This window comes from Chelonia mydas, chromosome 1 (assembly GCF_015237465.2).
Source record: "Chelonia mydas isolate rCheMyd1 chromosome 1, rCheMyd1.pri.v2, whole genome shotgun sequence".
NCBI classification, from domain to species: Eukaryota; Metazoa; Chordata; order Testudines; family Cheloniidae; genus Chelonia; species Chelonia mydas.
Window position 1 is genome coordinate 47,173,559 of NC_057849.1, and position 25,692 is coordinate 47,199,250.

The 25,692-nt window shown below is 45.2% G+C and overlaps 1 protein-coding gene across 1 annotated transcript; it reads left to right on the top strand.

Moving 5' to 3' along the window:
- The first annotated feature begins 82 nt into the window (after positions 1–82).
- Positions 83–25,539, top strand: MEDAG (mesenteric estrogen dependent adipogenesis). Its single transcript, XM_027823208.3, has 5 exons — positions 83–502; positions 12,946–13,058; positions 16,977–17,095; positions 20,320–20,603; positions 22,984–25,539. Exons 1-5 carry the CDS (start codon positions 249–251, stop codon positions 23,000–23,002), a joined length of 789 nt encoding a protein of 262 aa, XP_027679009.2. The 5' UTR covers positions 83–248; the 3' UTR covers positions 23,003–25,539.
- The last annotated feature ends 153 nt before the right edge of the window (positions 25,540–25,692 follow it).

Here is a 25,692-nt window from a genome sequence, read left to right on the forward strand (position 1 = left end):
GAGGCAGGCGGGGCGCTGCAGGGGAGAGCGGCACTTGCCGGCGGCGGCTTGCGCCAGGTTGCTGGCTGTTGTCCCGGCCGGAGGCGGAGCCTGCTGGGGGATATATACAACGGGAGCAGCGCGGGGCGGCAGCACCCTGGGCCCTAGGTTCGCCCGCGCGAGCCGCAGCCTCAGCCCGGCTCCCCAGCCCCGCCGTCCGCATCGAGCCCCGGCCGATTTCCCGCCCCGGGTGCTGCCGCGTCCTCTCCATGGCCAAGCCCAGCCCGAGCCCCATCTCCTCGGGGGAGCTGCGCGGCCCGCGGACCTGCGACTGCGAGCTGGCCCTGCTGCCGCTGAGCCAGCTGCTGCTGCTGCAGCCCGACTGCTTCCAGCTGCGCGGGGACCAGCTGGCCGTGCTCCGCCCGCCGCGCCACGGGCCCGCCGGCGGCTTCACCGTGCTCAGCGACGGCGCCCTGCACCACGACGGGCAGCGCCGCTGCCGCCTCACCGGCCACTTCAAGAGGTACCGAGCCCCGCCCGCTCCGGGAGCCTCTCCCCGGGGAGCCCCGTCCCGGATCCTCCCTCTGCAGCGCCCCGACATCGCCTGGTGGGGGCCCCGCCCACCTTCCCTCGCCGGGCTGGGGACCCTACCAGGGAGGCTCCCTGCCCCAGACTTCACCTCCCTGGGGCCCTTCCCCTGCCCTGTGCAATGGTGGGACATTAGGGGACCGATGTGGGTGCTGTCTGGACTCCAAGAACGGCCACACCGGGGCAAACCAATGGTCCATGTAGCCCGGTATCCTGTCTTCTGACAGCCGCCGGTGTCAGGTGCTTCAAAGGGAATGAACCGAGCAGCACACCAGCCAGTGATCCCTCCCCTGTCTCTAGTCCCAGGCTCTGGCAGGCAGAGGCTAGGGGCTATCCCGAGCATGGGGTTGCATGCCTGACTATCTTAGCTAATAGCCATTGATGGATCTACTTCCCTGATCTTATCTAATTCTTTTGTGAATCCAGTTATAATTTTGACCTTCACAACATCCCCTGGGAACGAGTTCCACAGGTTGACTGTGGTGTGTACAGAAATACTGCCTTTCCTTTGTTTGTTTTTAAAGCTGATGCCTATTAATTTCAACAGGTGACCTCCGGTTCTTGTGTTATGTGAGGGAGTAAATAGCATTTCCTTATTTACCTTGGCCACACCAGTGTAGATTTTATAGACCTCTATCATGTTGTCTCTGTTCCAAGTTAAACAGTCACAGCCTTTTTAATCTCTCTTCATACTGTCTGGGCATGTAGCGCATGTCCAGCACTGCAGCTTCACGGTGCAGGGAGGACAGGGGATAAAGGGCCTAAGGCGAGTGTAAGTTATGCTCTTGTGGGAATTCTGCCCCACTGCATACATGCAGAATTCATGTCCCTTGCAGACAAATGACGGGGAAACAAAGGGAAGCTACAAGAGCAGTCATGCCTCTCCCCAGCAGCACAGGTGCATAGCTTCGGGGCCTGGCCGGCGGAGAGGTAAATGAGCATGGGGCTAGGGACGTCCCAGCCACTAGCACCTACCATCTGCTGGGCTCAGCTGCTAGTCCTGGGGAAGTGGGGGAAGAATGGGACTTCCTCTTCTCTTGCAAGGAGTAGCTGGGTTAGACCCCCCCCCCGCCCCGAAACCTCACCCAGCTACAGGAAGCTCTGCATCTCCTCCTGCCCCCGTGGAGAAGTGATCACTGTATGGGGAGTTGCTCACCCATCTGTCCAACCCCAGTGCATGCTGAACCCCCCCACTGCACCCAAGCTGCCATCCTGCAGAGCACCCCCCCCACACACATCCAGAGCCCCCTGCACCCAGACCATCCCCCACTGAGTCCCCCCACACTCAACCCCCCACTCAAATGCAGGGGTGCTGGAATAGTTTATATAGTGGGGGTGCTGAGAGCCATTGAACCAAACTGTAAACCCTGTATATAATGGAAACCCCTTCAAGCCAGGGGCTGCAGCAGCATCCCTAGTTCCAGCACTTGTGTCCCAACGAGCCCTTCACCTGGAACACCCTGACCCCCACCGAGCCCCAACCAGCTGCACGCAAACCCCCACCCCACCAAGTCCCACTCCGCCAGCGCTCAAACTCCCCACCAAGCCTCATCCCCCACATCCAGACCCCCCCTCCCGCACTGAGACCCAACCAACTTCACCTGGACCCCCCTGCAGAATTCCATTCCCCTGCATATGGAACCCCTCAATGAGCCCATCTGCATCCCGATCTCTCGTACACCTGGGCCCCTCACCAAGCTGTCTGCATCCAGATCATCCCTCACAGAACCCTCTCACCCCACACCTGGATCCCCCCACGTTAAGCCCCTCCACACTCTGATCCTGCCAGACTGAGCCTTCTTGTTCCGCACATGGATCAGGGACCAGGGCTGGGCATGCAAGACTCTGTCCCTCTCGCTCACTATTTTGGTGCACCTGGCATAGAGAGGTAGGGCCCCAGGGTGTTTCTGGGGCAGTCCCAACCCTTGTGCTGTGTCAGGGTCAGGTGTAGCCTCATCTCCAAGTCTGTGTCCCAGGGGTGCTGCAGGGTGATCTCCCACCTCTGTACAGCCAGTGGCTTTTGCTCCCTGCTGCCATGCTGGAGCCAGGGCCGGTTTAAGACATAAACTAAGTTACAGCTCAGGGCCTCACAATATGAGGGGGCTCTAAAAAAGAAAAAAACTTATCAAAAATAAAGGCTAAATAAAGGCGATATGGGGAAAAGATTCTCTTTAAATATAGACACACTTGTTCAAATATGACAGATATACACATCTGGCTACACACATACCCTTACCCTTCACTAATTGTTCATTATTGATAGATGGGCAGCCAGGGCTGAAAAACCCCCCCGCTAATTGCACTTGTAAAATTAGTATTTCTAGGTGTAAGTCTGCTATCAGCCTTCTAGGGCAGCGTTTTGTTGGCCAGGTGCTGCAGGTAAAATTCTGACCGTGCCTTCATAACTTATTTAGATAAATAATCTCACTGCTGATAAAATCGGGGAAAATATGAGGCCAGAGATGGCAGTGTCGTGAAGCAGTCCTGCCAAGCTCATACTCGTATTAGATTTGTCCTAGGAGTGATGTCATGTTTAGCGTCCCCCTTGGCTAGTAATAGCCGGAAGGCCCCCATCTTTTGTTTGCAGTCCAGCATGCACAGTCATATAGTGCCTTCGCTCCTGTTTTCCTTCGTTTTCTTAGGTGTTTTTCTTCTTTCGATCTGTACATATGTACAATTGTGTATTTTAGTGCGCATGCCATTTTCTGCTTCATGCGCTATCCATGTTTCACGTGATTGAGTCTGCAGGTGATCGTTTTATGGACTTGGGTCAAGTGGATCTTGAGGAGGATACATTTGTGTTGGCTTCCCTTCTTCCGTTTTCGGAACCTTCACAATAAATACCAGAGAGTGCTAACGAAAGGATAGATAGAGGGTTTTGAGAGAAGTGAAGTGAAGGAAGATACTCAGAATATTTTGATATATATGTGTACTTGGTGAGCAAGTTATTTCAAACTATGTACATATACAGTAACTCCTCACTTAACATCCTACTTATCTTGAAAAATGCAACTTTAAGCGAAACAATGTGAAGCAAATCCAATTTCCCCATAAGAATGAATGTAAATGGGGGGTTAGGTTCCAGGGAAAAAATTTTTTGCCAGACAAAAGACATTCTATACATATACAGCAAACAAACAATACTGTACTCACCAATGAAGATTGTGAAGCTTGGTTGAATCAGGCGTGTAGCGGGGTCAGGATGTGGGGGCTTGCCCTGCTCTGCCTGCCGAGCATTCCAGACAGGGATCGGTGTTGGGGCACAGGGGCTTGCCCCTTTCTGCCTGCCCAGGGCTCCTGCTGGGGATTGGGGTAGGGGTGTGGGGGTGTGCCCTGACCTAGTCCCCGGCAGGAGCACCAGGTGGGCAGAGCCAAACAACGTTATAAGGGAACACTGCAGAACTTTTAAAGGAGTATGTTCTCTAATAGGTCCACGACCTAATAGTGAAACAACATTAACTGGGAGGATGTTAAGTGAGGAGTTGCTGTATGATTTATAGCGGTGGTTCTCAAACTTTTGTACTGGTGACCCCTTTCACATAGCAAGCCTGAGTGTGACTCCTCTCCCCCCCGCCATAAATTAAAAACACTTTTTAATATATTTAACACCATTATAAATGCTGGAAGCAAAGCAGGTTTGGGACAGAGGCTGACAGCTCGCAACTCCCCATTTAAGAACCTTGCGACCCCCGAGGGGTCCTGACCCCCCCAGTTTGAGAACCCCTGATTTATAGGCTATTAAAGCCTATAATATTATATTTGCTTAAATATAGGCTAGGTTTTCTCACTTTCTCACTGCCTGTCTAGAGATTACCAGTCTTTTTTTTTTCTGGTTAATTTTTTTCATCTCTTTTGTGCATATAGCTTGTTGTCACTCTGTGTGCCCAAGGTGTTTACTTGAGATTAATTAGTCATCTTGAGGGAGACTGAGGATAAGAGAAGCAAACGTGAAGAGAGAGGTCCGCTTTTCTTGTAGCATTTTCTAGGCAATCTGCCCTAAGCATTCTGTTCATTGAAAGTGACAAACTCCGTAGCTTATCATTTGAGGACATAATCAATGACTTTGCTCTCCAAAAAAATCACATTCATTTTAACACTGAAATTTAAAACATTCTTTTATGATGTGCAAACAGACATACTGCAGGTTGTATGGCTTCCATTAAGTAAGCTGGTCTGTGTAACTTTAACTGCTTTTGTGTTGCTATAGGTATAAAGTTTTCATATCTATTCATTAAGAAATCAGATGAAAATGTTAATTTGAAACTATTTTGTAATGCAAACGGGCATATTGCAAGACATTTGTTTTAGATAGATTATTCTATTTTTACAACTTTACCTTTGTATGTATGCAGATATAAAGCTTTCATCTTTATATATTCGATGTCCTTTCTATGATGACGATTTTTTTTTTTTTATGGTATGGGGCCTCTTTACACTTGACCTATCCTAGGGCCTCACAATGTCATAATCCGGCCCTGGCTGGAACCTTCACATTTATTTATTGATGAATAAAATATGCAGCATTTTGCAGAATTTTAAAATACTAGGTGCAGAATTTTTATTATTTTTGGCACAGAATTTTTAATATTTTGATGCAGAATTCCCTCTGGAGTAAAATTCAAAGAGCTGCAGCCCAGGGGGGAAAGGTGGTCCTACCTCTAAACCCTGGCTAAAGGGCACAATGAAACCAAATGCGAGCACCATGATCTCTGGCACTGGGAGGAGTGGAAGAAGGTAGCCATGTAGTTTTACGGAAATCTCTGTAAAATGGTAATAGAAAGTCATTGGGGTTTGAGTGTACAAATAAGAGCAGTGGTTTTGGATGGGGCCAGCAGATCTGTCAAATGGCCCTGTAAAGAGGTTAGCCAGGGCTTGTCCCTCTCCAGGGCGGCAGGGAGCCACAACACCTCACTACACACTGGTGATGTCTAAGGGGACTTAATCTGGCCACGGGCGTCTCAGTTGCCGCAAGGGCTGCCGAGGGAAATAAGCACCGTAAACCCGGGCCCTAGATCAGGGCGGGGCAACAGTGAGTCAGGTGATCAGGCCCTCAGGCAGGGGCTGGGCAGTAGCAGTGCACGAGTAGCAATAAGCCCAGGCCCCCAAAGGACCTGAGAGAGGGGGACACTGCCGCCCACGAGTTGCGTGGCAGAGGGACGCAGGCCCTCCCACTCCACTGCGTCCCAGCCTGGGACCCTAGCAGTGGCAGAAGACCTGCTGCTATGTCAGTGGGGATCCTGGCTGCAACAAACTGATATAGACTCTGGCAGTGCTGCAGCCAGACCAGGGTCATCTGCCCCCGGGCTACTTCCAAACTCCCGCTCGGGTGTTACTTGGGTCACGGTGGTGTCCTCTGGGGGGTCCAGCACCATGGGGTCCTCCGGGTAGCAGGTGTGGGGCAGGTTGGAGGCATCTAGCCTCCCCGGCAGCTGTCTTCCCAGTGAGTTCTGAGGTCCAGCCTTTATACTTCCGGGGCGCCGCCTGACCCTCTGAGGGGCGGGCTCGGAGCTCCCTAGCTCCGCCCACTCTGATGCCCAGAAGGGCTCGTCCCTCTCCGGGACGGAGGGGAGCCACACTGCCTCACTACAGGCCCATTGAAACAAAACAAACTTTTTTCACCAAAAGAACGTGATACTTAAACAAAACAAAACTGCCTTTACAATGAGGCTGAAATGAGGGACCTCTAAATAGCAGGACTTGGAAAGTTTAGAAACAGAAAAATTGCAGTTAGGTATGTCAAGTCCAAAGCAAACTCTTATCATAAAAGTGAAAAAAAATAATTAAAGGTCTACAAAGTAGAAACCAAAACAAACAGAACCCCTGTTCTTGAGCGTTCAAAGATACAGAGGGACAAGGTGGGGGAGCTAATATCTCTTATTGGACCAGCTTCTGTTGGTTAGAGAGAGAGACTTTTGAGCCACACAGAGCTCTTTGGGTCTGGGAAAGGTATTCGGAGGGTCACAGCTAAATACAAGGTGGAACAAATTGTTTAGCATAGGTAGTTAGCTCATATTTTAAAAGGGCCATTCAAGGTGGAGGGGTCCGTTAACATCTCTGCAGTCATAGAACAAAGAATAAGGGATTAGTGGGTTACAGATTGTTGTAATAAACAATAAATCCAGTGTCTCTGATCAGTCCATGAATGTTAGTGTCTAACACTGCATACAAAGATAAGCAGGGCAGTTATGGATTGCAGCGGACTTTGAATGGTACTTTGAGTTCCTCATTCCTAGAGTCTAACACTTCTCCCTCCCTTCCTATGTCCCGGTGGCCTCCCAATTTGAATCTGCTCCCAGATTTTCTGCACCTTGCATGTAGGTGCCTCTATGATCCTTTTTCTGGGGGAGGAAACTAACCCAAAATTAGTTAAAAAAAATTAGTGCAAAAATTAGATTATTCTTTCAAGTACAGAAGGAGAAGCACCTGCTCCAGTGATTTGTTAAATTGGTTTGTCTCTTCTCAAAATTTAGGTTGCACTTGCCTTTGGAAATGAACTGGGGCCAAAATTGGGAAAGCTGAGTGCCTAAAGTTAGTCTCAAATCCATATTCAGGCACTTAAGTACTAATGACTTAATTTTCAAAGGTGTTGAGCACCTTGTGTTCTAACTTCAGTGGGATTTGTCAGTGCTCAGTACCCGTGGAAAATCAGGCCACTGTCTTGGACTTAGGATCCCAAATTTTGGCACCCAAATTTCTTATCTTAATGTGTTGTGAGTTACTTGAACTGTTTGTAGTTTTGATTTGGAGTTGATGCTTTTGTGTGTACTCACAATGGTATAAATGTCTAGTAGAGGCTCTTATTTGTATCTTGTACGGTGTTGAGCATGCTAGCACGTAACTGGTAATAGATTACAAACTCATAAGAGAAAAATAACTATCCCAACTCCACTGTAATACCCAACTCTCCACAAGAGGGATCTAAGCCAGAACTGTGACTCATGTGAGTGTGCAGCTTGTTCTGTTGCCTCCCAGCCCAGCTTTCCTGTGTCTGTCCCGCATCCTGCAGTGTATCCCTGCATGTTCCAAAAAGTGACTTATTTAGTTCTGGTAGGAAAAAGAAAGGGCGGGGGAAGAAAACTACCATCTCCTAAAACTAGCAAGACCAGGTTTACACTTCAAAGTTTTGCTGGCATAATTATTTTGGTTGGGAGGGGTAACTTACTGTATGACATAGCTATGCTGGCAAAAATCCTAATGTAGATGCAGTTACACTGGTCAAAGAGTACTTTTGCTGTTACAGCTTTTTGTTCACTGAACAGGAATAATCTTATACCACCTATAAAAAAGGTGCTTTTGCTGTCCCAGTGTGGCTGTTAAGTATAGATAAGACCCATAGATGCTGGAACAGTTTGTATAGTGGGGGTACTGAGACCCATTGAACCAAACTGTGAGCTCTGTATATGATGGAAACCACTTCAAGCCAGGGGATGCAGCAGCGCCCTTAGTTCCAGCGCCTTTGATAAGGCCCAACTTAATTATTTGAAAAACAAAAAAACAACCCATGAGTCAGTCTCCCCAAAAACATGAGATTAGTTGTTTGGGTTTTTTTTGTTTTTTGGGGTTTTTTTTTTAATCACATGATTTTAAAGCCAAATGTGAGGGGTTTTATTATTTACCCTCTGGTTATTGAGTCTTTGGGGTTGTTTTCCAATCTTTCTCTAACTATGAAGGCTAGAAACTTACTTATTTTAATGAAAGTTGAGAATCATTCATAATCTCATAATTCCAGAAGCAGAGACATTAAGGAAAACAGCTAATACCATGAGTTTTTTAAGTAAATCTACAGTATTGGCAACATTTTCAAACAGTGATGCCTATAGGTGTGCATCTAAATTAAAATAGCAGCAGTTCTCAGCAGATGTTTTAGTTAGCCCTGGTCTACACTACGAGTTTAGGTCAAATTTAGCAGCTTTAGATTGATTTAACCCTGCACCCGTCCACACAACGAAGCCATTTTTGTCGACTTAATGGGCTCTTAAAATCGATTTCTGTACTCCTCCCTGACTAGGGGATTAGCGCTAAAATCGACATTGCCGGGTCGAATTTGGGTTAGTGTGGACGCAATTCAACGGTATTAGCCTCCGGGAGCAATCCCACAGTGCTCCATTGTGACCGCTCTGGACAGCGCACTCAACTCGGATGCACTGGCCAGGTACACAGGAAAAGCCCCGCAAACTTTTGAGTTTCATTTCCTGTTTGGCCACCGTGGCATGACCACGCAGAGCTCATCAGCAGAGATAACCATGGAGTCCCAGAATCGCAAAAGAGCTCCATGATGGACCGAACGGGAAGTACTGGATCTGATCGCTGTATGGGGAGACGAATCCGTGCTATCAGAAAACTCCATTGCAAAAGACGAAATGCCAAAATATTTGAAAAAATCTCCAAGGGCATGAAGGACAGAGGCTATCACAGGGACCCGCAGCAGTGCCACGTGGAACTTAAGGAGCTCAGGCAAGCCTACCAAAAAATCCAAGAGGGAAACGCTCGCTTGGAGTCAGAGCCCCAGACATGTCGCTTCTATGATGAGCTGCATGCAATTCCAGGGGGTGCCCCTATAACTACCCCACACCTGTATGTAGACTCCTGCAAGGGAGTCTCATGCAAGAGGGATGAGGATTTTGGGAACGAGGAAGATAGCTCACACTAGGCAAGCGGAGAAACCATTCTCTCCAACAGCCAGGAACTGTTTATCACCCCGGAGCCAATACCCTCTCAACCCTCCAACCCAGGCTCCTGGATCTTAAAGGCAGAGAAGGCACCTCTGGTGAGTGTACCTTTGTAAATATAATACATAGTTTAAAAGCAAGCGTGTTTAATGATTGATTTGCCCTGAAGACTTTGGATGCATTCATGGCCAGTACAGCTACTGGAAAAGTCTGTTAACGTGTCTGGGGATGGGGCGGAAATCCTCCAGGGACATCTCAATGAAGCTGTCCTGGAGGTACTCCCAAAGCCTTTGCAAAAGGATTCTGGGGAGGGCAGCCTTATTGCATCCTCCATGGTAGGACACTTTACCACGGTAGGCCAGTTGCACATAGTCTGGAATCATTGCATAAGAAAGCATGGCAGCGTGTGGTCCCGGTGTTTGCTGGCATTCAAGCAACATCCGTTCTTTATCTCTCTGTGTTATCCTCAGGAGAGTGATATCATTCATGGTTACCTGGTTGAACTAGGGGAATTTTATTAAGGGGACATCAGAGTTGGCCATTCCTGCTGGGCTGTTTGCCTGTGGCTGAAAAGAAATCATCCCCGCTGTTAGCCACGTGGTGGGGGGGAGGAGTGAAGCAATCATCCCAGAGAATTGGGTGTGGGAGGGGTTTAGTTGGGTTTGTGCTGCACGTTAACTCAAAAACATCAGCCCCTCCTTTTAAATGGCCAATGTGTCTTTTTTCAATTTTAATCTCCCTTTTTTCCTCCTGCATCTGCAAATGTTTCAATGCGGTGACTAGCATCTCCGTCCCAGAGGCTAGCGAGATAAGAAAGTGAAAAAAACGCACTAGCGATGAAATGTTCTCTGAGCTCATGCAGTCCACCCAAACTGAAAGAGCCCAGCAGAATGCGTGGAGGCAGACAATGGCAGAGTCCAGGAAAGCACAAAATGAATGCGAGGACAGGAGGGACGCGCAAGAGGATAGATGGCTGGAGCAACAGGAGAGGTGGCGGGATCAAGAGGAAAGGTGGCGGCAGCATGATGAAAGGAGGCAGGATGCAATGCTGAGGCTACTGGAGGATCAAACTGATATGCTCCAGTGTATGGTTGAGGTGCAGGAAAGGCACAGACCACCACTGCTGCCCCTGTGTAACCAACCACCCTCCTCCCCAAGTTCCATAGCATCCTCACCTAGATGCCCAAGAACGCGGGGGGGGGCCCTCCGGGCACCCAACCACTCCACCCCAGAGGACTGCCCAAGCAACAGAAGGCTGGCATTCAATAAGTTTTGAAGTGCAGTCTGGCCTTGTCCTTCCCTCCTCCCCTCATCCACCACCCCACCCTACCCCGTGCTTCCCTCCTCCCCTACCCCTCCCGGGCTACCTTGGCAGTTATCCCCCTATTTGTGTGATGAATTAATAAAGAATGCATGAATTTGAAACAACAATGACTTTATTGCCTCTGCAAGCGATAATCGAAGGGGGGAGAGGAGGACGGTTGGCTTACAGGGAAGTAGAGTGAACCAAGGGGGCGGGTTTTCATCGAGGAGAAACAAACAGAACTTTCACACCGTAGGCTGGTCAGCCATGAAACTGGTTTTTAAAGCTTCTCTGATGCGCAGCGCGCCCTGCTGTGCTCTTCAAACAACCCCTGGTGTCTGGCTGCGCGTAATCAGTGGCCAGGAGATTTGCCTCAACTTCCCACCCCGCCATAAACATCTCCCCCTTACTCTCTCAGATATTGAGGCACACAGCAAGCAGTAATAACAATGGGAATATTGGTTTCACTGAGGTCTAACCAAGTCAGTAAACCGTGCCAGCGCGCTTTTAAACTCTAAATGCACATTCTGCCACCATTCTGCACTTGCTCAGCCTATAGTTAAACAGCTCCTGACGACTGTCCAGGGTGCCTGTGTATGGCTTCATGAGCCATGGCATTAAGGGGTAGGCTGGGTCCCCAAGGATAACTAGGCATTTCAACATCCCCAACGGTTATTTTCTGGTCTGGAAAGTAAGTCCCTTGCTGCAGCTGTTTGTACAGACCAGAGTTCCTGAAAATGTGAGTGTCATGTACCTTTCCTGGCCATCCCACATTGATGTTGGTGAAACGTCCCTTGTGATCCACCAGTGCTTTCAACACATTGCAAACTACCCCTTTCGGTTTATGTACTGACTGCCTTGGTGAACCGGTCCTAAGATAGGGATATGGGTTCCGTCTATGGCCCCACCACAGTTAGGGAATCCCATTGCAGCAAAGCCATCCACTGTGACCTGCATGTTTCCCAGAGTCACTACCCTTGATATCAGCAGATCTTTGATTGCGTTGGCTACTTGCATCACAGCAGCCCCCACAGTAGATTTGCCCACTCCAAATTGATTCCCGACTGACCAGTAGCTGTCTGGCGTTGCAAGCTTCCAGAGGGCTATCACCACTCACTTGTGAACTGTGAGGGCTGCTCTCATCTTGGTATTCTTGCGCTTCAGGACAGGGGAAAGCAAGTCACAAAGTTCCATGAAAGTGCCCTTACGCATGCTAAAGTTTCACAGCCATTGGGAATCATCCCAGACCTGCAGCACTGTGCGCTTCCACCAGTCTGTGCTTGTTTCCTGGGTTCCAGGATGGCCAAATTGCCGGGGCCCGTGCTTTGAGAGAAGTCTGTGTCTATGTCCTCATCGCTCTCGTCACCGTGCTGCCGTTGCCTCCTTGCCTGCTTTTGCAGGTTCTGGTTCTGCATATACTGCATGATAATGCGCAAGGGGTTTACAATGCTCATAACTTCCGCGGTGATCTGAGAGGGCTCCATGCTTGCCATGGTATGGTGTCTGCAGGAGAGCAGAGTTTCAGGGAAAGCAGTGGTTGGATGACCAGTTTTGCAGTCCTACTGCACTGTCTGCTGCCAGGACACAACAGCTGAGCGGGCTGCACACTTGCTGTGGGATGGCGAGACAAGAGCAGCCAAGCAGAGTTGCAGTAGAAGCGGCCCTGCAAGACCACTAGGAGAGCAGAGTGCCAACGGAAGTGGTGGATGATGACGGTCATATAGAGGACCTGCGAGGTGGATTCATAGCATCAGGAGAGCAAAGTGGCAGCGGAAGCAGTGGATGACGATGATGGTTAGCAGTCCCACTGTACCGTCTGCTGAAAGCAGTATGGCGCCCACACGGAAAAAAGGCGTGAAACAATTGTCTGCCATTGCTTTCACAGAGGGAGGGGCGACTGACAACATGTACCCAAAACCACCCGTGACAATGTTTTTGCCCCATCAGGCATTGGGAGCTTAACCCAGAATTCCAATGGGCGGTGGAGACTGTGGGAACTGGGGGATAGCTACCCACAGTGCAACGCTCCAAAAGTCGATGCTAGCCTCGGTATTGTGGACGCATTCCGCCGACTTAATGCACTTAGTGCATTAGTGTGGGGACACACACAATCGGCTGTATAAAATTGCTTTCTAAAAACTTGACTTCTATAAATTCGACCTAATTTTGTAGTGTAGACATACCCTTAGATGCCTAGCTTTAGCCACTAGAGTTTGAAAATGTTGGTCTACATCCTCAATGAACTAACTGAATCTTGTTCAAGCCCCTGCATTTCTCCATGGTTTTATGTGAAAGGAAACTTGAATAGTAGAAATCAAATTAGATTTTTTTAAAATAAAATTATGCTTAATAAGAATGTACTCTACAAAGAGAGTAGCTGCTAATATTGTAATTGATTTTTAACAGGGATGTAGAACTCACCAGCCATCATGATTATAAAGACTTCCGAGAAACTATACTAAGCAGACCACTAGTATTCTTCACAAATGTCAGAACAAACGATTATTATTCCTCAAAAGGTATGTATGTTATATAGTTCCTTTTCATTATTCGTGTTTAGACTCGCTTGATTAAAAATAAAGGGTGAGACAGATCCTCCAGTTGGTGTAGATTGGCATAGGATCTGGCCTATTGTGGTGTTCTTTTGGGATACAGTGACAGCTTCCATTCTAATACCATTTTCAATTGCTTATAATTTTCAGTTGGGCTAAAATGTTTTACACCCTTCTTACAAGGCATTGTTTCCCAGAAAATCCACAAAATATGCAGCAGTATTTAATTTTGACAGTCTGGGTTTTAATACTTTTACCCCCTATGGTAGTGGGTTAGAATTGTGCGCCACTATGCGTGCACAGAATTCATGCCACCCCACAGATTTCTTTGCTTCCCCACAACAAAAATTACTTTCCAACAGGGAAGTAAAGGGAAGCTGCAAGAGTGGTCATGCACCTTTCCCAGAAGCCTGTGCGCATTGTTTCAGGCTCCAATGGTAGCTAGTGGAGAGGTAAATCACCGTGTTGGGGGAGGATTTGGGGACATCCATGGGCGTAGTTTGGAAGGCAGAGGGGGCATTGCCCCCCAGACAGAGGCAGGACTTGGGGGGGGGGTCACATGCCACTGTCCCCCACCCAAATTCTGAGAGTGCCGAACTGCCCAGGGCTTGCTCTGCTCAGCCTGCCGGGAGCGGGTGTCGGGGGCTCCATCATTCCCATGCTGCGCCTCTTTCCCCCCCCACCCCCACCCTCCATATCCCCTGGCACACTTCTGGCTCGTTCAGCCCCTCTCCCCACAATCTGGGCCCGGGCAGGAAGCGGAGGACATGGGACAAGGCAGTTTCTCTCCTCCCTGGTAAGGGAGGGTGGGCACTCTGGCTTCTGATTGCAGCTGGATACAACCCCCTGGGTCCTAGTGCCAGTCATCTTCCCCTCCTACGTATGTGCCCTGCGTGCCCATTGTCCTGTTTTATGTACAAGGGTGAGTGCCTCTGGTGGGGGAAATGGGGCAAGGGGGTGGGAGAGGGCCGGGTGAAGAGAAGGGATGGGGGATGGGGCAGGGGACAATGGGGAGAGGAAGGGGGAGGGGATGAGGTAGAGGGCAACTGCTGTACTTCTTGGAAGTGTCAGATCAACAGCCTTCCTCAAGGCTCAGTTCTTTCACCAATGCTGTTCAGTGTGTACGTCAACAACCTGCCAGCTACACTCTCATGCAAGTTTATCTCTGCCAATGACATCTGCGGCCGCTACCAAGCTCAGGAATTGACACGGCTTTGAATGATGATATGAAGCTCATGCCAGACTATTGTAGTCGACGGTACCTGCAGCCGAGCTTTTCCAAGACCATTTCTAGTGTATTTCATCTGCACAATGCAAGCACAAGCCACGAGTTAAATGTGTTCCTCAGTGGCCAACACCTTCAGCATGAGCCAAACCCAGTTTACCTTTGTGTGACATTGGATGGGTCACTAACATACCACAACCATTTGAGGAAGATGGCAGCCAAAGTCTGTGCTCTGAGCAGGTTGTTCTGAAAATTGGCTAGCTCAACCTGGGGTGTGAGCGCCTGGATGCTTAAAACATCAGCCCTTGCCCTCTGCTATTCAACAGCAGAGTACTGTGCTCCTGTCTGGTATCACTCGTCTCACATGAGGCTGATCGACCTAGAGCTTAACAAAGCATATTGTTGCCAGGACTTTATGGGCTAATCCATTGCCACAGCTACCAATACTTGGTAATTTAGCACCGCCCCGTATTCACTGCGAGAAGGTCTCTGTCATGCTGCTGGCCAAGATCTGTGAGAATAGCAACCTGCCTTTGTAATCTGACTTCTTCAACCACCCGCCTCCTGGCCTGTCTTCTAGATGTCCTTTATGGTGATTTATGCCACCACAGGACAAGACCGTGGAATCTGCTTGGCACAACACGTGGTCGGTGACAGCAGTCATTAATCACTCTCTCGTCACTGAGCCAACCACTTGTCCACCAGGTTTTGATCGGCCAAGGCACCTGTGGTCATCTCTGAACCGGTTTCGAACAGGACAGGGCAACTGTGTGGCCAATCTCTTTAAAAGGGACTTTTCTAATGACCTACAATGTAGCTGCGGTCAACTTCAGACTGTCACATATCCTTCATGGGTGCCCACTGACTGACTTCGACGGTGGGGCACGTTGTGCATACGCATAGAGGGAAGTGGGGGAGGAAGCGGCATGGGATGGGGAAGAGAAGTGGATAGAGGAATGGGGGGGGGCGCAGGGGAAGCCGGAGCCTGGCATGTGGTATCCCCTCGGTGGCAGCAGCTGGGGCTCCCCTGTTAAGCACGTCCATCCCCTGCACTGGCAGCCTAGGTACCACTCGAGGTAGGGGGAAGGGAGCCAGTGAGTCAAAGGATCTTGCGTCACCCCCACCCCCCAAGATAGCCATCAAACTGTGCCTATGGGGATGCCCCAGCTGGTGGCTCCTATCAGCGCTGGGCTCAACTGCTAGTCCTGGCTGGGTTGGAGGCGGGGGAAGGGGGTCTTCCTCTTTCTCTGCACAGAGCAGTTGGGGCTGGGTCAGACCCACCCCCAGAAATCTCCTCCCATCTGCAGGAAGCTCCTCATCCCTCTCCCCACCGTTTCCTGCACCTTCAATCTTCAGCTGTAGGGGTAGGGGTCACTGTATGGGGAGCTGCTCCCCCATGCATCCAGACACCCCCCTCCCCCGCCCGCCCCAAGAAACCTCACCTCCTGCACCCAGAAGCTCCCAATGAGCCCCTGTGCGTTCAGATCTGCCCCCCACCACCCCGCCGAAGCTGGACTCCCCCGCTGAGCTGCCCACACCCAGATTGCCTCTCACACCACACCTGGATCCCCAGCACACTTGATCCTGCTGGGCTGACCCTGCCTGCCCACACCTGGTGCACTTGGCATAGAGGGGCAGGGCCCTGGGGTGCTTCTGGGGCAGGGTTGGGTACAACCTCACCTCCTAGTCTGTGTGTGGGGTGGAGGCAGGGTGATTTCCCACCTCTGTGCAGCCAGTGACCTGTGCTCCCCACTGCCATGTTGGGGCCTTCACTTTTATTTACTGACCAATAAAATTTTCAGAATTTTTAATTTTTTGGCATGGAATTCCCTCAGGAGTAGTTATTATATAGGTGTGGATCCAATGGCAGCATGGCTCCCTAAAGAGCAGTGCAGACATACATATATCAGGGTCATCGGAGAGGATCAAATCTGTTACCTTTGACACCAAAACCACAGGCTTCTAACATGGAGCTAAAGGAGTTCTCCAGTATCTGCTCCAAATAGCTGTTCAGGCTTTACCAGTTGCTGGGGCTTGCTACTACAGGGAGATGTGATCACACCATTTATCCAGTTGTTTTATGTGCATTAACAGACCTATGTGGGGATTCTTGCACAAGGCCTGCCTGAACTTTATTAGAAGAAAATTCAGCCAGTAATATTTGGGATATGGGTAGAGAATGGTCTAAATCAGTGGTTCTCAACCAGGGATACTCCTGGGGGTATGTAGAGGTCTTCCAGGGGGTACATCAACTCATTTAAATATTTGCCTAGTTTTACAACAGGCTACATAATAAGTACTAGCGAAGTCAGTACAAACTAAAATTTCATACAATGACTTGTTTATACTGCTCTATATACTATACACTGAAATGTAAGTACAATATTTATATTCTAATTTATAATTATATGGTAAAGATTAGAAAGTAAGCAATTTTTCAGTAATAGTGTGGCTGTGGCACTTCAGTATTTTATGTCTGATTTTTGTAAGCCAGTAGCTTTTAAGTGAGGTGAAACTTGGGGTATGCAGACAAATCGGACTCTTGAAAGAGGTACAATAGTTTGGAAAGGTTGAGAGCCACTGGTCTAAAGACTTCAGTGCATGTTAATGAATATTGCTGATGTCAGATGTAGGAATTAGTAACATTTTAACTGTATCAGTTTCAGAAAAAACATACGCATTTATCGTGAACACACGACATCCTAAGATAAGAAGACAGATAGAGCATGGAATGAACACAATAATATCCTCAGTGTTCGGAGAAAGTTACAAACTGCGGGTGAGTCCTGGATATGTGCTGTTAATAAGATACTCAAAGCTGTTTGTGCTGAACATTAACTTTCCTTTTGGCTTGTGTGAGGCACAAACCAAAATGGTTTCTGGAGGAAACTTGCAAATAAACAGATGTTCTTTAGTTGCCAAACTCAAAGTTCTGTGTTTTGGAGTGGTTTTTTTTGTTTTGTTTTACATTCCTAGAAAGTAAGTGTCAAATTTTGCCCTCATTTATTTTTAATCTGATGAAGTTAAAAGCATTCAGTGCATCCTATTGAGCAGAGGACATAAAATATTGTTGTTCTTGTGAGAGTACCCAAAAGGGTAACCAAATTCATTCCTGCAAATGAAGCTAATCTATAAAATACTGTGAACCATAACAACATTATACCAGTCTATTTTAATGTTGTACATAATGCGCATTGTAAGAGACCATTCAAGATGATATGGCCAGTTATCACCTCTGCAGTCATAGGACAAGAAAGGGGTGGTTAGTGGGTTACAGCTTATTGTAATAAACCACAAATCCAGTATCTTATTACCATTGATTGTGATAGTCTGTAATCCACTAACCTCCCCTTTTTTGTGCTATGACTGCAGAGATGCTAACTGGCCATTTTACCTTGAATGGGCTCTTATAACTTGTGTTAACGAATTCTGCTAAACAGTCTGTTCCACCTTGTATTTAGCTGTGACTCTCTTGAGTACCTTTCCCAAACACAGAGGAACTGCTCTGTGTAGCTCAGAAGCTTGTCTCTTTCATCAACAGAAAGTAGTCCAATAAAAGATATTACCTCACCCATCTTGCCTCTCTGATATCCTGGGACCAACATGGCTACAACAACACTGCAAACAATATGTGAGCATTTAGGTAGCCTACTCTGTTTAGTACTAAATTTCAGCTACATCATGATCTTCTGCAAGCGTGGATTACCAGATCTGCAGATGAAGCTGGTTGTGTTAGGCATTTCCATCCCCACCGGGCCCCCTCCATCCCAAAAAAGGAATACGATCTGACTAAAAGTGGGTGAAAACATAAAGTAGCACTAGTCCATTACAGTGTAACAGAAAAAGATGACTCAAAGGAATACAATTTGTGTAAATTACATGTCAACTTTGGAATTCAACTTAGTTGGAATCATTTATGTCTTTCACCTCCAGATGGGTAGTCACTAAAGCCCAGATCCTAAGGTATGTACGTGCCTAATGGCTTTTATTTAAATGTACTTCACTTTGCAGATGGCCCTGGGAGAGATTTTCAGATCTGCACTTCAGAAACACATGATCAATTAGCTAATTGCTAATAAAGGGAGTTAAGTGCCTAAATTCTTTTGAGGATCTGGGACTAGCTAACTATATATCAGGTTACATGTTTCTTCATATCTGTAAGAAAAACCAGAGATGCAAAATTATTATAGGGGGTGTTATGTGGATTGCAACAGTCTCAAGAGGACTTAGAGGTCATAAAGCTATAAATGAATTACATTGAAACCTGACTGTAGCATTTTCATCTGAGACTTGTTGAATGTTACTCCAGTATTGCTTAACGTTCTGTAAAGGAAATCAGGACTCATTTTGTTCAGACCAACATTCTGAAATTTCAAAAGGAAAAAAGCATATCTAATGATGAATGAACTGAAAAGTATATATCTTTTTAAAATTTCCTCTGGGATGAAAACATTGGCATAGTGTTCAGCTAAGTGTTTTATACCATCATGTGTGAGCAGCACTTCACAAAGCAAATTGTGTATGCAAAATGTGTGATGCTAGGTCATGCATATCTGATATTTAGGCTAGGTTTACATTAAAAAAAGATTTGTTGCTATAGTTACAATGGCAAACTCCTCTATGAAAGATGCAGTTTATACTGGCAAAAAAATGCTTTTGCCAGTGCAACTTAGACTGGCTTGGCAAACTAAATAACCTATACTGGCAAAACACTTTTGTGCTGGTATAATTGTATCTACACTAGGGCTTTTGCCAGTATAGAAATGTCACAAAAAAATCCCATACCCAACCAGCGTTGCTATACTGGTAAAAGTTTCTAATGTAGACCTGGCCTTAGACATTATTCCTAGAATTTCAGAAATATGTGCTCTGCGTGCATGAATAAATTATGTGTACAAATGACTATTTAGATGTCTAATAGCCATTTGTGCATGTCATTTTTGCAGTTGCCTGTACAATCACTGTAATTGCATGTGCACGTTTTTCATGCACACATCTGTATATGCAATTCAGAAAATGTAGGCTCTGATAATTAGGTTTGCACTCAAATATACTTTTGATAATGCTGTCCCTTGGTAGGAAAACAATTAATATCCTTTCAGGCAAGAGAACTTCTAAGAAGTATATTTTGTGCTGTGAAGCCAGAATGAGGCACTAGGAAATAATCTATCCCCCAAAATAGGATTAGCTATTTTATTAGCAATTAGCTAGTTGATCATGTGTTTCTGAAGTGTAGATCTGAAAATCTCTCCCATGGCCATCTGCATCGTAAAGTACATATTTATAAACGGGTAAGATCTCGTTGGTAGTAGGCAGTCTTCGTGTTCTACAGAAGTCTGCTGAAATGTGTGGTTTCAGCACATTTTTTACTGAGAAGACCATGGTATAGTCATGAGCATGGAATTTGAGCTTTAACTTGAATTTTTTTGCTGCTGTAAGATTAGACCCTTGTCAGGCTAATGTAGTTTTCACCCTTCAGTCTTGTCTTCATGGCGCAAAAAATCTAGGACAAGTGAAGTTTGTCAGGTTAACGTTTTAAGGATGAGGAAATTCTGACAATACAGATATAGGCCATCTCTAGGGGCAAAAAGGAACTATAATCATAGGAGTTCAGTATTCAAATATCTCTTCGTGCAACTCCCTTGCCCATTATATTAAGTTTATTTGAAAGCATCACTGCACCTGCTAGTATCGCTAGGGTCACTTCTTTAACACTCTTTCTGCACCGTTGCTGTGTCCCCCTCCCTCCCCAATCACAAGGAAAGCAAGGGGAAAGTGAGTCAAATGTCAAAGCAGTGACGCTAGTGATAGACAGCTGTGTGGTATAGGGGATTAGAATGCTGTAGGGTCTCCACATCTGCAACTGCAGATTCAAATTCTATGGGTAAGTTTTGGGTTTTTTTAAATAGGATGTCACATCTAAAGTATAAGTTGTAAGCTCTTTGAGGCAGAGATCATGCTTTACGTGGTTTTAAACATTTAATTTTTTTTTTTTCCCTCCAGTTTGATTTCCAAGAAGTTGTCAAGAGTTTTTTCCCTCCAGGAAGCCATTTAGTTACCGGAGAAGACTTGAGCTTTTCCTATGAGTTCAAATCTGGTGCCCTGTTTGATTTCTTCTATTGGTTTGGGATCAGCAAAAACACAGTTGCAGTGACTGGGAAAGTTTTGAATTTCTCCAATACCAGTCCAGAAAAGAAGGAAATAATCACTATGTTTCTAGAAAAAATGAGTGAACCTTATGTCCATTTGAACAGTTTTTCAGACAGAAAATTCAGTGTTCCCTCGAGGTAGGTTGATATCATACAAGACAAAATCCTACTGTTACTGCTTTTTAATATACTGTAACTCAACCCCAATTATTTGAACTCTGATTATCTAAAATCAGGATTATACAAAATTCAGAAATGTCCCCTGAAACAAATTCTGGATGTCTGCAATTCCATTTTTTAAACCAGCAATTTCAAATGTCTCCTACATCATTTCAATAATTAGTGTGTACCTTCAGTTAAAGGTGAAGCTGTGCAGTGAGCAATATAAAACCAACATCATTTAGCATATCTTTGTGACATAGAGAATGATTTTGTTATATACAACACAGGGCTTTGAAAAACCAAGCTCAGATAATATTTACTCTTAACACTTTTCCTGCTCTAACCCATGCACATATCATTAAAATCACTTGTATCACAGCCATAATTAGAGTGCAAGTTCTTTGGCAGAGAGGGGGGAAATCATGGCATGATTTATTTGGGCTGCAAAGGAATTTGCACGTTTTTTGGTGTTGCATAAATAATTCTCTAAATCCAATAACCAAATGCCCCATAACCAATTGTCAACTAGTTTGTAAAAAATATTTCATTGTTATAAGACTAAATTTGTAAAAATGTTCACCCAAGTTGAGTGCATACAGTAGGTAATTGTCCATGCTATTGGCAGGTTCTTTGTGTCTCCTCTGCAATCTTTTCAAAATGTCCTGGTTTTTTACAGGAACGCATGACTTGTGCACACATACCTGCAACCCACAATGTCAGCTGTAGACAGCTAAAATAAAACTTCGTTTTGGTTAATTACAGAAACTGGAGCTGTGTATGAGCTTTAATAGTGCTTTCCTGTGTTTTTTGTAGGTTTATTATGACTAAGATTTTTAAAACATGATATTTAAGAATACCTTGTGGTTTTTTAAAAGAAAAATAGAAATGGATGGGAGTTTCTGCCTTAAGTTATTTTGAGGGACTGGCTGTCCCCATCTCCTCTCCTCTTGCTTCCTTTATCTCCTCCACCTTTTCTTTTCTTTTTTGTCTTGTACCTCCCTTTCCTCTCATCTGTTCCGTACTACTTTTCCCAATTTCATCTTTCCCTCCTCTTCTCTTCCCTTTCTTTATACTCTTCTCAGCCTCCCCCACTTTTCTTTAAAAAGAAGCTCTTTAACTCTTGACACATTAGAACTATAACCACTGTATCAAAAACCAACAGGAGGATAAGGAAAAGGAGGTGGGAGAGAAGCAAGAAACAGCTCCAGTTTTTTGCCAATTTGTAACTAACACAGTGACAAACTAATGCTCCTGCTCATAATGCACAAATAAAACTAAGCCCCCATGTTTCTGGATTGTCCAATGCTTTAGCCTTGGCTACATCCCAACTATGCTAAACCTTCTAACCTTGTTGTAAATGTGTCCTGAGCTTGGTTACAGCTGAAAAGTGAACAGGGCCTAAAGTCTCCTCTGCATTATCCCCACAGCACAGTTAAAACATATTCCATTTTGTGACATACATGGGAACTTAACCATACCCCTAAACTGTACTAAGTCAAAGGCCCCATCTATGACAGAGAAACAGTTTTAACAGTTGTAGTTAAATTCATTAGCCTATTGACTTGTCTTTTCTAATATATTTTGGATCTTGGCCTGTGAATATTGTGCTGAACTATGTTCTAATCAGGCTAAAATTATTCTATCTAGAGAATTTAGCCTAATTCCCTCCACAGTTTTTGAATCTGGCTAGAACATGGCCCAGATATAGCCATGCAGTTCAGCCTGATCTATTAGAATGTGGGCTGAGATGCAACAGAGCTTAACAACCATTGTTAAACTTGTGTGGGTTTTTTTTTTTTTGAGGACCTCTGGATATTCCCACTTGTGGGATCTGGCACCTCTGGCACTGAACTACCTTGAAAAGCTGCACGCTCTTGTATATAGAGTAGGGTGACGGCGTCACCATCTCACAGGAACACTTGTGGAATCCCCAACAGACATGGCTTTTCAAGGCAGTTCTGCAGCTCAGCAATTCAGTGGTGCCAGATCCCACAAGCTGTGAATACCAGAGGCTACTCTTGAAGAACAATTACTGGTAAGCAGCCTTTCTTTATAGAGGAGATGAGGCTTTAAATATGTGAAATACTACTAATTGTCCAGCAAAGGCTTTTTATCCCAAGAAGGGAAAATTTTTCCCCTCCTCTTAACTTTCAGTGGGAGTTGGGTGTCTAGCTGCCCTGTGTGCTTCTGCAAATCTCCCTTAATCTCCTTTTTGGTGCTCTAGAGCACTCAGCTTCTTTACTCTTCAAACTTGTAACTAAACCACTTCTTGCTCATGCTTTGGTGGTGAGCATTACTGGTTTGTTTATTTCTTAGTAGGCTTGTTGTAAACCATGCTCTTCTTACTATTTTTCAGATTCAGTAGATGCTTTTAACTGCAGTCTGACACCACAACCATCTTTAACAAATCCTCCTGTGAGAATGTTGAACCCCACGAGTTCAAGAATCAGAAGACCAAAACTATTTATGAAATTGGTATAAAAATCATAAGACTTTCAACTGAGAATACAAATGCACATCAATGCATTGCAGGAGCGAGAAGTTTGAGAAGGGAGGAGTGAGGGAACTCTTCGTTGTTTTTGTCTTCTAGGATACCAGGAGGGGATTCTGCTCTATTCTTTACTCTTCCATCCCCCAGCATGATCCTCTTTCTTTTGAAAAGGGCATCTCCATGGGAAGCAGAGTTGTCAGTGGGTATTGTGTGGCTCCTTCTTTCCTCTTTCCATAACACCAAGTCTGTTTGGTTACTACTGCAACACACACTGAGTACAGAACTCTTCTGTGATTGCTACTTCGCTTGCTTTGCCTAAACCCGGATGACGAGGTGATTAGCATGGTTCTCCTGAAGACTTGGCAATGTGAGAATAGGTCTCAAATTGTTGGTTAGGAAACTTACCACAGTGTTCCAATAAAGATCCAAGTTCGGCCCTGTTATCGCTAGCTGTGGAATCATGTTTAAACACCTTTTTGCTGCAACTTCTGAACTTTCTTACAATGCTGGCCAAACTATGTTAAGCCAAACAATCTTCATTAAAAAATGTTTAAAACTGTTCTTTGATCCCTGTCCACACAAGTAAGCCTAGCAGGGTTATAAACTAGTTTTGCTGCAATCTGTTTTGATCTATGTTTAAATGTATTTTTAAACATGTTTCTGAGGCTGGTGAAGACTTGAGGACTGACAAGGCTGTTGTGAATCTGGAAGCTGGGTATAGTATCAAAGATTGTTTTCCCAGTCCTGGGAACCTGAGGTCCAACTGTTGATCTAGAAATTTGAGGGGGGGGGGAATAGAATCTAGTGGTTAAGGCAGAGGACAGGGAATCAGAAGATCAAAATTCTGTTCCCACCTCAGCCACATGCTGCTTAAGCTCTCTGTGCTTCTATTTCCAAAAATATGTAAAATGGGAATAACATTTAATCTCTCTCTCAGGAGTGTTGAAGCTTCATTGATGTTTGTAAAGCCCTTTCAGAGCCTCCTGTGGGAAGTGCTAAATGAGTCCAATGTTGCTATACTTGTACTTTTTTTAAAGTGGTCTGGGTATGCTGCTATCTCACTTGGAGATGACTGAAATCTGACACTACAAGTTATGCCTTGAAGCAAGTACACTATCTTCTGGTACAGTAAACCAGTTAGTAAAAATCCTAAACTTGAATATTGTTACTTAAATCACAGTGTGTTTTGTTACTTAAAATGTTTTCCACTTATTGCCGTTCTTTTACAAGTAAAAAAATTTCAGTATAAAACCCATCAGTAGTAATAAATCTCTTTCCAAAGGAGGCTTTAACACAAAACAAGGCTGTACATTCACTTTAGCTCTCATAGTTTGAGATTTATTTTTTTTATTAGCTGTAATTTGTTAGTTTAATGTCTTCATTTATCTTGTGTGTTTTACTGGTAGTATTTAAAGTGTCAGATAGGTCATGACTTTAAAAGCTTTTTAAAATCAGCCACTGTTAACAATAGTTGAGCCATACATCATCTGCCCCGTTGAATGATTGATCATGGAAGAACTTCTTGAGAAACAGCTGCATACAGTACACATGGCTCCTGAGGTTAAAATGACTGACATTCTTGATGACTTGGTGGAAGACTAAATTTCAGAGTATTTTGTAGACACTTCCACATTGCCATAGACACTGGGAGCACCCTGGTAATTACGTTATGAATCAAAGAAAGACTTATGATAGCTGAGAACTCTGCCACAAAATTCTTTCTTTCCAGGATACCTGTAAAGCAGGCCTTGGAAACTGTATTAATAGCAGTCTTACATCTTGCAAAGTTTAGACTGAATAACAATATGAAAAATGGGATTCTGAATTTTAATAAGTGTTTTCAATTATGCAGTTTGACATGGTGACAGCTGGCCCTGGTGACTAATGTTTTTCTATATGTATGGTGTCTGAGTAAAACTGACTTCAGTAATAAACCTAATATACCATATCCTTTATAATCAACATTGTCATGAAGTTCTGTATTTTACTGCTGGCCTTCGTGTAATTTTATTAAGCTCATGCGTACTGTACGGTAGTCTTTTTACTCTGTTTGAAGCTGTCTGTATATACTTGCTCAAATACCTTCATTTTGCTTGTTCAGAAAAATATTCTATGTGGAGTGGAATAATACTCACATTGTTAGAATACAGCATTAAATGTTGCTGGACTCCTCATATAAAGGGACTAGTCAACAAACTTTAAATATCTTTTAAACTAATTTTAGACATTTTCTACTATTGTATAGGACACAAATATTTTGTACATTTTTTGTACTTCTGTTTAAAATGTTATTTCCAGTTCTAAAGATTTGTTTTTAATGTATGATTCTACCTGTGTAGGCATGTGCCAAAATTAGGGCTTTCAAGTGATTAAAAAAAATTAATCGCACTGTTTAAATAAATGGTATTCTATTGTTTAATATTTTTGATGTTTTCTGCATTTTCAAAGATTTTGAATTACAACACAAGCGTACAGTGCTCACTCTATATTTTTGATTACAATAACTTGCACTGTAAAAAACCAAAATATTGTTCAATTCACCCAATACAAGCTGTTAGGATACAGATATTCAGG

Excerpts from the sequence above, each read along its gene's own strand:
- MEDAG (XM_027823208.3), top strand. The coding sequence starts at position 249 with ATGGCCAAGCCCAGCCCGAGCCCCATCTCCTCGGGGGAGCTGCGCGGC. Across the intron at positions 503-12,945 it reads CTCACCGGCCACTTCAAGAG|GGATGTAGAACTCACCAGCC; the intron begins GTACCGAGCCCC and ends GATTTTTAACAG. Across the intron at positions 13,059-16,976 it reads CGATTATTATTCCTCAAAAG|TTTCAGAAAAAACATACGCA; the intron begins GTATGTATGTTA and ends TAACTGTATCAG.